Genomic DNA, 17,793 nt, shown 5'->3' with positions numbered 1-17,793 from the left:
AGGCTGAAACCAAATCACTGGGATAGAGATAGCGTGCAAAATTGCAGGGAAGGAAAGTTTCAGGGAAGGGAAGGAGACCCTGGAGAGAATGGGGACAGATGTGGGAGCTGAAGTAGAGGACAAGACGAGGGAGGTTCCAAACTATGGCAGGGGCGCCAGAATGGGGGAAAGCAGGAGGAGAATATAAACCCCAACTATTGCATAGTTTTATGAACAATGTACTGATGTGTACTGTTTCTAGCCCTCTCATCAACTTAATTCAAGGCAAAGGTCTCAAGGATGGAATGTTGGAATTATAGAACTGCGCCCAGTAAACAAGAAGTCAAAATCCATGGTTTTTCTCATTACATAAAATTGTCATATTAAAGTTACAAATGTTACCTCCAAAAAAAAAAAAAAAACAAAACTAAATTATCTAAAAAATTTGGTTTGGAATTTTAAATATATTAAAGCAAAGGTCCAAAGTATGCTCATTTCAAACATGGTATAATTTAAATGGTTAACTTTTTAAAAAATCTATTACTATGCACCAGATTAAAATAAAAATGAAAATAATGGTAATCTCAAACTGTATTCTACGCAGTTACTAATTTATTTAGACTCAGGTTTGGATACTTTGAATTTTAAAGGTTTTTCTGACTATATAACTCCAAAAAAGAATTTAATTATATTTGCCTCACTAGCTGGAAAAAGTATACTTACATTTAACATTTCACTTAAATTTTAAAAACTAACATTACACAAGATACAAAATATTCAGTGACAGATTATTTTATATTATTTAATAAACACAAATAGCTCCCTGTATTTAGAAGAGAAAAATGTAAGCATTTGATGACCAATAAGTATTTAAAACATATGTAAAATTAAAGCAGTGCAAAATGATTTTGCTACTAAGAATGTTTATTTTCTGTAGTACTGCTTATTGTGGTAGAGATGGAAACAAGCTAAATGTCCAACAAAAGAGGCCTGGTTAAGGAAACTATGCATGTATATACAATGAAATCCTATATAACTACTAAACATGATGCTGAAGAAATATACATATTAATGCAGAGAGTTGTTTACAATATACTACTGAAAAAAGTTAAAACAGCTGACTGCATAGAATACTTGGATCTTTTTGGGAAAAAAATAGATCACTTGGGTCTAATATACAGATATGTGAACTGGTAATGAAAACTTACCTTTACATTTTCATGAATAGACTGAAGTTGTGCAGCTAAAGCTACAAATGTTTGATAAATTTTCTGCATAGCCATTGACAAATCTATAAAAGAAAATTATATTATCACACAAATATCTATGTAACACAATTGGTATTTCTCTATTACTTGAGTCCAATTTTTGGTACAGTTTAAAGCATAGGAGGAAAAAACTACATGAATAGTTGCACGAATAATGAGAAGACAGCACAGTGAGCACACTGAGAGCAGGGTGTCTGCATTAGTCATCAGGGGGAAGGGAGGAAGCCCTGAGACTACTGTCCTGGTTAGCATAGTAAGAATTCATAATAAAGCACTTTCTACTTACAGAGAATAAAGATCTAATCAAGGCCTTAAGGAAATTTTCTTATAGCAGCTTAAGACAACTACTAGTAGTTATTCAGAATATCTATTATGTAATGACACCTTAACCTTTCTCACCAAAAAATAGTGCTATCAAAAAAAAAAAAAAATCACCACAGAAAGCATGTTACCTTGAGGGGTTATATGTGAGTTATTTGCTTGAGTGGCAAGATGGTTTTCTAGTTCTTCGATCTGCTGTCTGTACTGCTGAAGCTGTACCTCAAACTGCTGAACCAAGATTCTGAAGTAGCTACACAAAAACATTTACAAAGTCAGATCAAAGTTTTAAAAATATTATTTTCCTTACACTCAAAATACCAAATAAATAAATATATGTCCCCATTTAAGTAGGCCTTGACTTAGTCTGACGACCTAATGACATAGCACAGATATTATTGAAAGAAAAACTAAATAAGTTTATCAAGGTATCAAAAATAGATGCACATCCTTACTCTAATCATGAAAAATCCCAATTAAGGGATAATCTACAAAACAGCTTTATACTCTTCAAAAGAATCAGGGTCATGAAAGACAAATAAAGACTGAATGGGAGAGAGTAAGGAGAAATAACAACTAAATGCAAAGTGAATAGGATCCTGGAATCAGAAAAGTACACTAGTACAAAACAGATCGGATCCTGGAAAATAAAAAGCACTTTAGTGGCAAAGTCAATAAAATTCAAGTAAGTTCTGTAGCTTGGTTAATAATATCGCACCTATGTTAATTTCCTATTCTTGGTGGTTAACGTTAAGGGAAGCAGGGTAAGGGATATAAGGAAATTCTTTGTACTACCATTTTTCAAATTTTCTTAAGGTCTAAAATAAGTTCAATGTAAAAAGTTTTTGTTTCTTTTTAAAAGTGCAATTGTCAGTCAGGTTTTACAAGCAAGTACTTAGGGTTCTTATATTTATAATCTAAAAACACTATAGTGTTTACAGAAAAAACATGTAATACTACTACTATTCTGATAAATTTAACTAGAGAATGCCAGAAAGATAAAAGGGACCTTGAATAGCATGCAAAGCCTGCCGAATGTTATTCTGTAAGAAATGGAGAACTATGAAAGCTTTTTGCAGTGGAAAATGACACAATGCACCATTTTAAAACCAGCTCTGATGGCAGCATGGAGAACAATACAGAGGGATAAAATACTAGAGGAAGTCCAGTGAGGAAGCACAGACCATGCTAATCTGAGTAAGATAAGAGGAGCATTACTGTCTTTGTTAATTTCCTGATTTAGATCATTGAACTGTGGCTATGTAACAGAATATTATATTTAAGGAATACACATTGAAGTACTTTAGCATAAAGGACATCATGTCTGCAAATAACTCAAACTGTTCAGGGGGGAAAATATGTATATACATATAGAGAGCAGGGAACAAAACAAATATAGTAAAAATATTAACATGTAAGGAAACTAGATAAAAGATACAATGGAATTCTTGGTTTTATTCTTGAAACTTCCCTATAAGCCTGAAATTATATCATAATAAAAAGTTAAAAGAAAAAATAAAGTGAGGGACCAGGAATCAGACGGACCTATACCACTCACAAGCTCAGGGCTTCACCTCTTCATGCCTCAGGCTCCTCATCTCTAAGAATGGAATAGTAACAGCTGTAAAGGTTTTGTGGAAAATGAGATAAAGTACGTAAAGTGCTAAGCATACCGCTTGGCATATGGTAAGCATCTGATAAATATTAGCTATTATTATCTCTAGCAACAAAAAAGGATATAAAGAAAAGAAACAAGATAGAGATCACATGGCAACTACACAAATACACAACCTACATGATGAGACTGCAGGTGGATTTTTTAAATTTTAACTTATCTACATCTTAACTGCTGTTCCTGAAAACTTATTACCTATATGAATAAAACTATGCAAATAAGTAAAAGGGTTAAACTATTTCTAGAATGCCTGTTTAAGGAAGGGATGATCATAAAATTATTTTTAAATTAAAAAGTCCTTATTGATAAAAATATGTTTCTACTACCTACAAAATTTAATATAGTGGAATAGGCCCTGTACGTAACAGGCAAATAAACTATAATTGCATAATAGTGGTTAAAAGCTCAGATCTTAGCTGTCACTTACCCTTCAATAAAATGAAGGTAAGAACTGCCTTCTTAGGGTTATTATGAGAATTAAATGGAGAAATACATGTTAAGTGCTTATTAACCCAGGTTTGCTACAGAGTAAACTAAAAATTCTTAGCCTGTGTATTGTACTGATTTGCTTTCTTATGGTGAGAAAATCTAGTAACTTACTCAGCAGGAGCTGTGTTTTCATGTTGGAGTCCAGGTGGTGTTTTCTGGGTTCTTAAAGCTATTTCAGCATTCTTTAACTCCTAATAGATCAGGGGATTAAAGAAAAAAAAGACCAGTTAAAAATACCAATTTTCTGGACTGAAACTTCAAACAATGCCACTCTTATGCTATGAGAACATGCTATGTTTAACCTGCTTTACAAGTTGCTAAAACCTCTTCCCAAAGAAGACAAAGTACACCTTTAAAAAATTTTATGATAAATTTACAATGAGCTGCTGATCTATTTTAAGAACTATGGACTCAGGGCACCTGGGTGGCTCAGTCAGTTAAATGGCTGCCTTTGGCTCAGGTCATGATCCCAGGGTTCTAGGATCGAGCCTCACCACAGGCTCCTTGCTCAGCAGGGAGCCTCCTTCTCTCTCTGCCTGCCAATCCCCCTGCTTGTGCTCTCTCTCTCTCTGACAAATAAATAAAATCTTAAAAAAAAAGAAAAATAACTATGGACTTCTGTAAAATTCATGAAGTTAATTCATCTACAGCAAGACTCTGCTATTATTTAAAAATCTTTAATATACAAATACAGAAAATGCTATTTTAAAAAAGCAAGGTAGTAGCAATAATAATGTTGAGGCTGATGCAGCAGGAGTTAACATTCTGGCAACTTACTATGTACCAAGCACTAGCTAAAGGCTTTATGTGTACATGGTCCATCCTTAATAACAACCTTATAATGTATGTGATGTCTCCCTTTATACCAATGAAGAGGGGAACTTACAAGGACACGAGGTAACTTGTCCAGACCCATGTAGCTGGGATACCTGAGACCTGCATCAAAGCAGCCCCATTTTAAAGCTTACATACCTAACCATTCTTATATTGCCTTCTACTGTTCCTCAATGCCATTCCTCTCTTTTAGCCAGTGGTTTTTCAAGACTGATACTCTGGTTCTACCCCCTTACATCCCACACTGCTATCACCTCACTGATTTTCAACCTCTATTTAAGTTCTTATTTAAAAAAAGTACCTTAACTTTATATTCCCTGCAGCAACCTCTTGCACTCATCTTACTGCCAAACTAAGTCTCTAACAGTCTCTACCTGTTCTTTCCACTTCCTTTTCATTCTTCACCTCAGTCTTCCATCCTATCCCACTTTAGGACAAATGCCCTGGAGGGATCTGGACTATTAACTCTGAACCCTGCCTACCTCTTGCCAGGCCCAGACTCATAATCAGTGCTCCTATGATACCTAACTGCTTACAGATCCTCAAACGTGCCTATTTCGCGGCTCCATGCCTCTGCTTGGTATTCTTTCTACCAGCCTGGTGAACACTCATTATGTTCAGGATTCAGCACAAAGGTATCCTACTCTGGACAGATGATAAAAGTGCCCACTTGAGTTCTTTGTGCCTCTATCATACCTTGTACCTGGAACATGTTACCCAACTGATTTAACTCATTCTCCCTAGTATATTTTAAGTCTTTTGACCCCAAACACTTCTGTTGAAGTGCTCTGTGTATAACAGATCCTTAAAAATGCTCACTGACTGCATGTAACCTCAACAAACCATTGGCACCTGCCCTACCCAAAAAGAAGAGATTTAAATTCCTTTCTTATTTAAACTCTTGAGTTATGTAACCAAAAAATGAAGGATTTAAGAGATTTTGCTTTCATAAGATTCTGGTCAATCACAACACTGCTCCTCAGAATTGCCTGCATTTCCCAAAAAGGCTTTCTTTGAAGAAAAGGTTTAAGGGTTAAAGAAGACTGATAACTACTTCACTAAGGGAGTCAGAATATTTTCTCAACTGATAATTCACTAAACTGTAGTAGAGCAATAATTCCTGAATTAGAAATAAGAATCTTATATCAAATTTCTTTGATATCACCTAAAAAATTTTCTAAACTCGACTTAGATGACTTTTTCCTTACGGACACTTTGACTCATCCTCTTCTTCATTTGCCACCTTTATACTCTACCCAATCTTTTATTATTTCATTTACACCACTAGTCTTTTAGTATCTTTGGGGTTGGGTCTTTATCTCTGAAAGACTATTAACAAGTCTGATACATAAAAGGTATTCTATAAATATTTATGAATGGAATCATCCAGTGCTAGAGTTACAATGGATCCCATTATAGCATTCATTTCTCTTTTTCCTAAGTTTGCTTCCTCTACTACTGTGCTAATGACCCTTCCCATATAATTTATATAATTTCATATATTTCACATATGAAATTTATAATTTCATGTAATGTTTAATCGGAGTCTAAACATTCTCCACTGTCTAAAAGTGTAACTAACATTTCCTTCCTCCTAGAAAGATGATACATACATATCTGATGATGTATACAGAACAATAAGTGGAAAAAAAACATGGGAGAATATCTTAATCATATTTAACTAAAGAGTTTGTAGGCAACCAGGAAATCTGAAAGCAGACAATAAAGGCTTTGAATTCCTTTTAAACATCATAGTTTAGAATAGCTACTTTAGTAATACATTTTTATTAAAAATATCACAAAGTATTCTCTAATAGTTGACTTGAGGACACATAAGCACATACAAACTTCCAATTTTAAATCAAATAAGTCCTGGGGATTTAATGTACAGCATGGTGACTATAGTTAATAATAATGTATTGTATATTTGCAAGTTGCTAAGAGGGTAGATCATGAAAGTTCTCATCTCAAGGGGAAAAATTTTTTTAAGTATGGTGGTAGATGTTAACCAGATTTGTTGTGGTCATTTTGCAATATATACAAATATTGAATCATTACACTGCACACCTAAAGCTAATATAGTTTTATATATAAATCATATTTCAATAAAAAGGGATATATGAGCACCTTTAAAATTTTTACTTAAATTATTATCACTTTATGAAGAGCATAGCACTCTGATAAGCCCATGTTTTAAAAAGGCATATAACAGGGGCATCTGGGTGGCACACTTATCATGAGATTAAGCCCCACATTGGGCGCCCTGCTGAGTATGGAGTCTGCTGCAGATTCTCTCCCCCTCTCTCTCTGCCCCTCCTGCTGGTAAGCGTACACCTTTCTCTCTCGTTTGCTCTAAAATAAATAAATCTTTAAAAAGGCATATCACGGGCGCCTGGGTGGCTCAGTTGGTTAAGCGACTGCCTTCGGCTCAGGTCATGATCCTGGAGTCCTGGGATCGAGTCCCACATCGGGCTCCCTGCTCAGCAGGGAGTCTGCTTCTCCCTCTGACCCTCCCTCCTCTCATGCTCTATCTCAGTCTTTCTCTCAAATAAATAAATAAAATCTTTAAAAAAAAAAAAAAGGCATATCACATAAAGTTCATTAATAGATGAGGGAAAACTCTAGGGAAAGATTTCTAGACTGCCACAATCAGATCAAGCATATTTTATAACTGTGAAATATAAAACAAATCATCTACCATCAATCTTCCCCAACAATGTAGATAAGAACTATGTACTATATATTTTATATATATTATACCATAGAAACAAAAAACAAGTACACATGAGTGACAAAAAACATGAGCCTCATTAACATTTTTAACTAAGACATAAGACTAGCAAGTCATCAGAATTATTTATAAAGCATGATATAGTTATTATTTTATCGCTGACAGATTTTTAAAAACATATTTTTCTGCCCAGCTTGTATAATATAGCAATTTAGCCAGCAGGCACTCTTAGGAAGCAAACTAGTTAAGAGTATCACCTCTAGAGTTGGATTACCAGGGTCTGAATCCAAGGTCTTCCATTTATTAACAAAGCTCTCTGTCCATTTTCTTATTTATATAGATAAGATAAGAGTGCCTACCTCATAGATCTGTCATGAAAACTAAACTGGACTAATAAATATAAACTGCTTAAAATACTGCCTCATAAATAGCAAGCACTCAATACAAACTAGTAACTATTATTATTAAAGCAGCTTAAAAGTACACAAGCCATATGGTTTTCTTATAGTGTATCTGTATCAAGTCTTATAGTCTATAAAAGAATGATTTCCACTTACATAAAACAAAACAAAACCCTACAATAAAATGACTGTAATTTAGTTTACCTGAGCAGTTTCTATTTTCAACTTGTCAATATTGAGGGTGTTTCTCTGTAATCCACTGGCAGCCAGTGACAGAAGCTGCTTCAGAGCTTTAATATCTTCTTGTACTTTAAGCATGGCTTTTGAAGACATTCTACTAATTTCTTCTTGTACCTGCTTTTGTTCCTTCACAAATTTCCTAAGAAGATATATAAAACTGACTTAAAAAAATACACTTTTGGTTTCCTACAGGAAGAAAGTACATTTACAACAGGTTGGTCAGAGTCCTAGTGTTTTAAGAAGGAAATATTAAAAATTCATCTACAGTTCACATGTTTTCAGAATGACAGTAAAAAAATTTTAATTCCTATTATTCTGCTTTCTCTCCGTTTATAAAAATATTAAAATTTTTACCCAAGTTAAAATGTTTAAGAGGAAGAAGAGATGTTCCCCCTAAAATTTATTCTAACATTCTTCAACATGATTTATCTAATTATATTTTACACACTTACTGGAGATTTTCAACATCCTGGCAGATGACAGGAGGTAGATTTTCATCCTTCAGTGCTTTACTATCCCTAAGAAAAATGCCACAGATGTATTAAAGCCATTGAGATTATAAAAAGCTAACAGCTGAGTTCCACTAAAGTATGTGTTAAAGCGGAGGAAATAAAGCAAATATTGCCCATTTATAGCTTTCATGGTTGATTTCAAATCTCTTTATAAAAAACCGTAAGTTTCCTGACCTTTAAAGTAACTTTACCACTTCATCTGACAGGGAGATTTCTTTTCTAAAAAGACTGGCATCTATCGTTAAGTACACATAAATGCATCTGACCAAATGTTTAAGAAAAAAATTAGAAAATACAACAGATTAAATATTGAAGTAACTTCCCCTGGCTCAAAAATTCTGACTGACCTTTTATTCAGTTCAAAAATATTAAAGCATTCATTAAAGAAAGTCTACAAAACTTCTCATAATGAGATGCTCACTATATTTTAATAATTTCAATTTGTTCTTCAACAAAATAAAAACTAGGAATAGGCTAAGGGAATCATAAACACTTAATGAGGATAGGAATAGGTGAAATTTGGCATGCTGTAATGTAATTATGAGTTAAATTTCAGTCACACATCTGCTACTACTTCCTTGATATAACCCTAAGCAAACCTCAATCTCTTCCAGCTTTCTCATTTATGTAATAGGGCTAAAATATACACAAGATGTTTTGGAGGCATGAACTCGATCATTTATTTACAAATGTTTTATTTAATGTAATACAAATTAGGTGAGAAAATACAAGTAGTAGTAAAAATAGTGATCTTCAAACATATATGATGTATATGGAGGCTTTTCTCCCTCTTCATCATAAGAAAATAAATGGTACTGGTATAGTAATTTACATATAAAAGGTATATATATGTAAAATTGAGCATAAAGCATTCTAGAAAGAATTGGTTATAAATTTTCCTAATAATTAAAAATTAAAGATTTGACCTTCCAAAATCTTTGCATATGTTTATTATTTTATTTTAGACAAAAACTGATTCAAAGAATTTTTCTTCTAAATGCCTATATGGTTTCATTTACTTCCAACGATACCACTTGCCTATAAATTAACAAATAAAATTCTTCAATTAAAAATTGCAAACTTACTCTGGTCTTGTTCCTGTTTTATCACCTAGAAAATTCAAGAAGCTTCATGTAAGAACAGGTCATTTAACAATGTATTCCAAATTCAAGTTTTAATTTAACACAAACTAGGGTATAAAAAGAAACTGCTAAGCATTTTTTAGACTGCCTCTTATACATCATGTGAGGTCATGAGTTGTCATAAACTCCAAACAAAACATGTTATGGAGACATGTTTGTGTACATATAAACAGACAGTTATGTAGCTGATTTGTATCTATTTCTTTAAGGGCAAGAATCTTCCTCTTTCAACTATCTTCCATGAAAAAGATTCTTGCTTAGCGCAGTTTAACTCCTGAGAGTTTTACTTGATGCTTTCTTAGGGACTAGCAGTTTAGAATACTAAAATATGTCAGATTACCTGGACGTCTCTAAATATTTTACAAAAGCAGCAATTTTTTTTAAAGATGAAGTTATTAATGTGCGCAGATATATCAACTACTTTCTCACTAACACCTATTTAGTGGTTATCATTAACAGTATTATGTCTAAAAGTAGAAAAGAAAAATTTTCCGTCAGCAAAATGCAGTGACTCCCTTTCTCCTTTTCCAAAATTTATTTCACACTACAAAATAAGACCTGCTTAATTAAGAAAATACAGGAACACACAAAACTTCATCCCACCAGAGAACCTTAATGGTTCCTCTTATAACCTATTTCTGCACTTACACACACATTTTTAAAAGCAATCAGGATGATTATAAGTTATGCTAACATATTTTCTCAGCATGTTGTAATTAAGTCTTTTCCAAGTCACGTAACATGATTTTAAATGACCACAGAATACTGATGACATAGCTGTATCAGAACCTTTATGTCCAACCCTCTTCTTAACGTATGAGCATTCACTATATAAACAATGCTGCTATAGTCAATGTCTTTATCTCCAAATACTTGTGCATGACTTTATTTGTATTCCAAAAAAAGAGGAATTTATAGGTCAAAGATTACATCAGGGAACGCCTCTGACATCAAACTGATCCTTTAAAACAATTGTTCCACTTTATCTTCCCACCTACTATGAGTAAGAGTACTTTTTCCACCACACCCTCAACAACAATGAACATTTTTTTAAAACAATCACTGCCAGTATATAGGTGAAAAATGCCACTTCATTATAATCTAAATTCATATTTCTGACAGTACTAAGTAAAACATTTCAAATGTTAATTAGACAAGTACATTTCTCCTTTAGTGAATGGCCTATTCAGGCTATTTGTACATCTTTGAGGTATGTTTCTCACTGACTTCTAAGAGCTATTTCAACATTATGCATATTAATTCTTTGTCTCATATATATATTTCATGTGTCTATTTCTAAAATCAGACCCTAATTTTAAGACACATCTCAATTTCAGAGGTTAAAATGTGAAAAAATAAGCATCTAGAAATCAAGTATTTTTCTTCCAATTTGTCATTTACCTTTTGCCTTTGTCCATGGGGTTTCTTTTGTTTACCTCTTTAATCTAACTGTAATTTATTTTTCCATATTTTGTATTTCACTGATTCTAAGATCTTTCTCTTTCATAGTTTAACATTTCTGAAATTGGTACCCATGTTCTACAGATGGGGGTCTTTGATTGGATGAGACACAGTAATATAAAGTAGGAATTTAATTTTTTTTCCAAACAGTTCAACTTTTTTATTCATTAATGTACTATTTTGCTCTTTCCTTGATATTCCATTTTTATTATATTCACAGAAGTTTATACAGACAAACCTGTGTACATAAAACTTAGGCCTGTTTTTAGTCTACTGTGGGCCCTGACTAGTCTATCTAGCTTTGCATCTGTAATACCTGTGGACTGCTATAAAAGCTCCCTAATAGCACTCTGTAACTGTTCTTGCCCTCCTGCACATTATCTTCCACATGGCTGCCAGAATGCTCTTCTTCAAAAATGTATCTCAGAGCACGTGGGCGGCTCAGATGGTTAAGCGTCTGCCTTCAGCTCAGGTCGTGATCCCGGGGTCCTGGGATCAAGTCCCGCGTCGGGCTCCCTGCTCAGTGGGGAGCCTGTTTCTCCCTCTGCTTCTGCCACTCTGTCTCTGACTCTCATGAATAAATAAGTAAATAAATAATCTTAAAAAATAAATAAATAAAAACGTATCTCATGTCACATTATCCACATCAAAACCCTAGCAGGTCTCAACTGTCCTCCATGTAATTACAAAACTCCTTAAAGTGGCACACACGGCCCTTCCCTTTATGACGTCTGGAATCTGATCTTCCCCTGCTGTAGCTCGCCAGTCTTCTAGCAGTTCTTCAAAAGAGTAAAGATCATCCTCATCTCTAGATCTTGCTCTATGCTGCCCCCACTTACAGAACATTGTTTCCTACCACTCTTCATCTATTAAACCCAATACTGTAGGTCCAGGCTAACTGATATAGCTACTAGAGAAACAGAGAAATCCTTCACATTAAAAAAAGAATCCCTTGACATGTATAGCAGGTTAAATGGAACTGATGTGGTACATCAGGTCATGTATATTTATTCTACATATTCCTTTTGTTCAACTCTAAGGTATAACATGAGAGGAAGACAATGGGGGAAGGCGGGGGGTAAAAGGAGGAGAGATTAACTCCTTATATTTCTCTTACTCGTTTGCCTCAATCAGCTCTTTCACATAGAACCTAAAAGCAATTACAATAAATAGAGAAACAGTTTCATAATTAAAATCAAAGTAGTTGGAGGGTACCAAACTGCTCCAGCTGAGTAAAAAAATAAGCTGCTAAAACATCTAAGATAATTTTTCTAATTTTGAAGTTGCTACAAAGAAAACTAAGTAAAAACAAGAGATAGACCCCTATGTTTAAAAATCAGTCAATTTTCATTCAAATAAAAATAATCCCAAATTTTCTAAGTTTAAAAGGATTTTAGGATAGCCAACTTTTAAAACAGTACTTCACCCTAGAATAATATCTCTATATAATAAAAACCATGTCCAAAAAAAAAAATTCTTACATAGATATATGGACACGGCATATTTTACATCTTCATCTATTACCTCATTCTAAGTTCTTCAGAGGGGTTCAATGCAATATGCATATATATACCCTACTGAAACATGCTTTCTCCAGAGGCATAAGAGACATTGCAAGGCAAAACAAAAACTCATGCACAGGGACAACAAAACTAAAACACTTTTTTTTTTTTTAAGATTTTATTTGCCAGAGAGAGAGAGAGCACAAGCAGGGGGAGCGGCAGAGAGAGAAGAAACAGGCTCCCACTCCCTGTGGGACTCGATTCCAGGATACTGGGATCATGACCTGAGCTAAGGGCAGACACTTAACCGACTGAGGCACCCAGGCGTCCCTAAAACACTTTTCAAAATGAATCTAGACTGGCAATTTTTAAAAAGAATATTCAACATGGCAAGAACACAGCGAGAAGGGCATTTTCATACTGGCTGGTGGGAAATAGATTGGTAAAACCTTTCTGAAAAGTGATTTCACAATATATACCAAGGGTCTCCAAAACTGTCCCTTTCTTTAAGCCAATGATTCAGTTTCTAGTTATTTGTCTTGAAAAAATAACCAAAAATATGAATGAAAATTTATAATAAAAGCAAACACCTAGACAGCATCTACTATGTGCCTGGCTCTGCTGAAGTCTTATAAATAGTAATCCTCAGACCAACACTGTCAAGTAGGTACTATTATTTTCCCCCACTTTACATAAAGAAACTAACGCACAGAGGGATAAATAACTTGAATAAGGTCACAGAGCTTGTAAATAGCTGGAGGGATTTGAAACCAGATGATTTCAGCTCAAGTCTATACCCTGAAACTACAATACTATTTTGCCTCTTTCTTTTTTTTTTTTTTTATTCATGAGAGACAGAGCGAGAGAGAAAGGCAGAGGGAGAAGCAGGCTCCCGCCCGATGCGGGACTCGCTCCCAGGACCCTGAGATCATGACCTGAGCCGAAGGCAGACGCTCAACCATCTGAGCCACCCAGGCGCCCTATTTTGCCTCTTTCTATAAAGATGCTCAATATGTTGAGCTTCTACTTCCTAGAATAAATGAACTGAAAACAAACACTAACAATAGAATAATGGTTGATTAATGATATATCAATTCATAATGCTGATATTAAGCAACAGTAGAATACCCCTAAAAGAATTACTGAACTGACAAATACTTGTGATATAATACACGAGAAAGAGCAGATTACAAAGCAATACAGTTGACCTTTGAACAATGCAGGGATTAGGGGTCCCAACCCCCCAGGCAGTTGAAAATTCGTGCATAATTTTTGATTCCCCAAAATCTTTACTAATAGCTTACTGTTGACCAGAAATTGTACTGATAATATAAAGTCAATTAACACACACTTGGTATATGTACTATATACTGCATTCTTACAATAAAATAAGATAGAGAAAAGAAAATGTTTTAGGAAAACCATAAGGAAAACACATTTATAGTACTCCACTGTTATTTATTGGAAAAAGTCCACATATAAGTGGACCTAAACAGTTCAAAGCATGTTGTTCAAGGGTCAACTTGTATACCCTATATGTGTGCATGATCGCAACTTAAGAATATATATTAATACACACATTAAGATAGCTACATAAGACATAAGCACATACAAAACTGTTTTTTACAAAAAAAATCTTAAACACACAATACACACAAAATTTGTGAAATATAAAGCAAACAAATTTAAAAGTAAAAACTTTACTACTAAATATATAACTAAAAATCTTCCTGACATAGGAATTTAAGTTACTGTTAGAATATAACATTACTTACTCTTTTTATCTGATGAGCTACTAAAATCTATACCACCAAGACCTTCATTGCCTGCAGTTGAAGTAGCTGCTGTGGTTCCCAAAGTCAAGCCTAAAGCATTCTGTCCAAGTCCTACAAATAAGCCAAATATAATTTACAAAGTTCACTGAAAGTCTTTATAATGATTTTCCCTTAATGACCAAAGCTCTCAAATGCTTTTAAGTTGGATCCCGTTTTCTTCATTCTTAAGTAAATAACAAAGAATAAGTCTGGAGTGAGGCAATGGTATATGTAGTTTGGATGACGTAATTTTAACTTCTTTACTTTTTAGGTCATTTTTTAAAGTGTAGTTGACACACAATGTCACCACACAATGTCACATTAGTGTACAACAGTGATTTGACAAGTCTACACATTATGCTATGTTCACAAGTGTCACTACCCCATCTGTCACCATACAACCTTATTATAATAACATTGATTATATTACCTAGGCTATATCTTTCATCCCAGTGACCTACTCATTCCATAACTGGAAGCCTGTACCACCCCCTTCCCCTTCACCCATTTTGCCTGTCCTCCCTACCCTTTCTGGCAACCATCAGTTCTCTGTATTTATGGGTCTATCAATTTTTCTTTACTAAAAACATCAGAGCGTATCTGTTAATTCAAAAATGTGAACATACTACTTATTGTTTTTTTAAACCCTCCTAAAAAAGCAGTTTTAGTTTGTGTATTTTCAGGTGAATACTTCTTGTCTTCCAGTCATGCTTTGGAATTGTATACTTTTAAAATAATCTAATATTGGATGTGTTAATTAACTTGATGGGAATTTACATTGTGCACGTATATATGAAATCATCATGCTCTACACTTTAAGTATCTTACAATTTTACTTCTCAATTATATCTCAATAAAGCTGGTGACAGATAAACAAATAAATAAATAAAATAATCTACTAATGATTTATAAGATTTCAATATAACATAAAGCAAATAGTTTTACTATTAATGAAATTTAAAGAACTGAGAGTTGGAAGCCTTACAGTTCAAACATCATCAAAATTTTATACTCCTACGTTTTCTTAACAAAACTTTAATGAAAGAAGTAGACTTCATTTATTTAAATTCTACCTCACTGACAAAAGGAACTGAAGGGACTAAACTATAGTTACTCCTAAGTCATTAATGTATGCTTGTGAATCACGTAGCTCAATTTTAAAAAGACGTGCATTGGTAAATCATCTAAGTCCATGCATTCCCAAGCTGACACAACTGTGGTTCTTTTTGGACAGACACTATTTACTTTAGAAACAGAGGAAACAGTAGGATGTACTGGATAAGAGCATGGGATAACTGAAAACCGGATTTAAATACTGACAATGTGCGACAAAAAATATAGCTAAATAAAGGTCCATTTTTTTTAAAAAAATCAATGGCATCTTTAGGTTAGCATAACCATAAATCAGGCACTGACGTGTGTCTAGAGCCTAGCAAAAATTAGAACAGGCCTAAAAACTCATTAGCGAGACACAAGAACAATCCTCCACCTCCCCTTTCTGCTATTTTTGTGTTTTGCTCTCATAGGAATTTTTGGGAGAGATGTTTAAATACTTATCCTGCAAAGAATGTATGTTATAGTCATCCAGTGATTTGGTTATTAGGAGACATTTTGAATACCCACAAGGTTAGACAATAGTGACAAAGATAAGTATTTGAAAGATCAACGCAAACTTAAATGCTACAAATTTTTACAGATGATCTTCACCATCTCCTTTTTTCCCCTCCCACTGACCAAGAGTTTCTTCATTAAATTTAGTATCTGAATAGAGTACATGAAAGAACCGTTTAATAGAAAACACCAGGTCATACTCCTTCATCTTTCCCACACAACCAAATATTAGACACCTATAGGTGTTCAGTAAAACTTCTGAAATTAAATAGCCATTATAAATGAACATACGTATTATTGGAAATTCTGTGATTTCAACATGTTTCAATGTTGAAAAACATGTTTTTCCTAACTCATAAATTGTTAAAGAGAAATTCTTGATGTGATATTGCTATTTGAGATAATCATACAATGTTTTCAAGTCAGAGGAAAGCTTTTCTCACTCTTACATTTTATTACATTATATATAGTATGTTTCCTCTATTATTCATTCCCAATATTCAAAACATCCATAGAATCCTTAACATGAGGCTAATTTCAAAATAAGCATGTAATGAAAAATCAATCCAAGATAAAAAATATTAAGTATTCTCTGCCAAGTGAATTGGTACTTTAGTATTTTGCCTGACTATAATAAATTTAATACTTGTGTTCTAAAATGTTGTCTTCAAAGCATGCCAACCCTTTCCTGATGTCTGTAATGGAAAGCCATGCTTAAAACCAGGGCTTAAAAGGTCAAGTTGTTTTACAATTAACTTAGATACTAAATGATCCAAAACTATGCAACTGGCATTTATTAAAAAGATAAGTTTCTCTAGAATAGTTTACAGGCTCCTTAAACAGGCCCTTCTTTGCTTCTTTATCTAGTCAGTCAATACTGAGAAACAGAAAAATTTATTTCTACAATATGGCTAAGATGTCCAATTATGTATGAAAAACAGTATTTTATAATTCAGTTTTCATACTAAACAAAAAACATACAGGTTAAAGAGACAAAGTGGTCTGTTCAAAAGGTCAAAATATAAAGTAAATTTAAATATAAATATTTACTATTTTGGAAAATGAGTATCATCAATTACCTGATGTCGCTGTATTTGAACTCTGGAAAAGCGACCCTCCCAAACCAGCTAAGGCTCCCCCTAAGGAAAGGCTTGTTGATGCAGTGGTAGTTGTGGCTGTTGTTCCACCCAAATTATTTAGGGTAAATCCTGTAGATGCTATAAAAAGTGAAATCGTAAGGCTTCACAAGGAAACATTTCTAAGAACACCAGAGAAAATGCAAAACATTTCCAAAAAAACCAAAAAAAAAACAACAAAAAAAAACCCCTCATGTCCATGATAAAATTCACTCTTAGGAAAAATTACTCACTAAAGATAAAATTATATATACTTAAGAATAAAGACAAATAGTACCTTAAAGCAAAAGCTAGTGACAGAAATAAGAGTCTTGGGTAATACTAGAATGGTATCAGGTAACTGATTCCAGACAGTAATAGTTTTCAACCCAGGACACCAACTTCGCCTTCAAAAGACAGGCAAGGTTTAGGCAAACTCTTTATCCTTCCTTGTCACCAAAATGCTCCTTGGATATTAATAGTTTTACATTTTACCTCTCACCCTGTCCCTGCTTTGCTCTGTAAATAGAGACCAGCTTCCAGGATGGCCCCTGCTGCTTTAAAGCCCAATGATGACCTTCACAAATCAGCAATTTTATAGGTCAAAACTGCTGACTGATTAAAATAAAAACTTTCCAAAACTGAAGTTATCTAATAAAGGTGGATACCTATATTCACTAGCCAAAAACAAAATAAAATTC

At 33.8% G+C, this 17,793-nt stretch overlaps 1 protein-coding gene across 2 annotated transcripts in view; it reads right to left on the bottom strand.

Annotated features, from left to right (window-relative positions):
• NUP58 (nucleoporin 58) overlaps positions 1 to 17,793 on the bottom strand; it is a 40,366-nt gene that overhangs the window by 13,514 nt on the left and 9,059 nt on the right. For both annotated transcript variants that reach the window (XM_006738120.3, XM_006738121.3), the window contains 8 exons: positions 17,057 to 17,194; positions 14,328 to 14,438; positions 9,533 to 9,557; positions 8,388 to 8,453; positions 7,900 to 8,074; positions 3,841 to 3,920; positions 1,700 to 1,818; positions 1,188 to 1,270 (listed from right to left, as the gene is read on the bottom strand). In XM_006738120.3, the coding sequence (XP_006738183.1) occupies positions 1,188 to 1,270; positions 1,700 to 1,818; positions 3,841 to 3,920; positions 7,900 to 8,074; positions 8,388 to 8,453; positions 9,533 to 9,557; positions 14,328 to 14,438; positions 17,057 to 17,194 (797 nt within the window). The remainder of the gene's footprint in view (positions 1 to 1,187; positions 1,271 to 1,699; positions 1,819 to 3,840; positions 3,921 to 7,899; positions 8,075 to 8,387; positions 8,454 to 9,532; positions 9,558 to 14,327; positions 14,439 to 17,056; positions 17,195 to 17,793) is intronic.

This window comes from Leptonychotes weddellii, chromosome 3, assembly GCF_054177405.1.
Source record: "Leptonychotes weddellii isolate Sample4059 chromosome 3, ASM5417740v2, whole genome shotgun sequence".
Taxonomy (NCBI): domain Eukaryota; kingdom Metazoa; phylum Chordata; class Mammalia; order Carnivora; family Phocidae; genus Leptonychotes; species Leptonychotes weddellii.
This window is presented reverse-complemented; position numbering and strand designations above follow the sequence as displayed.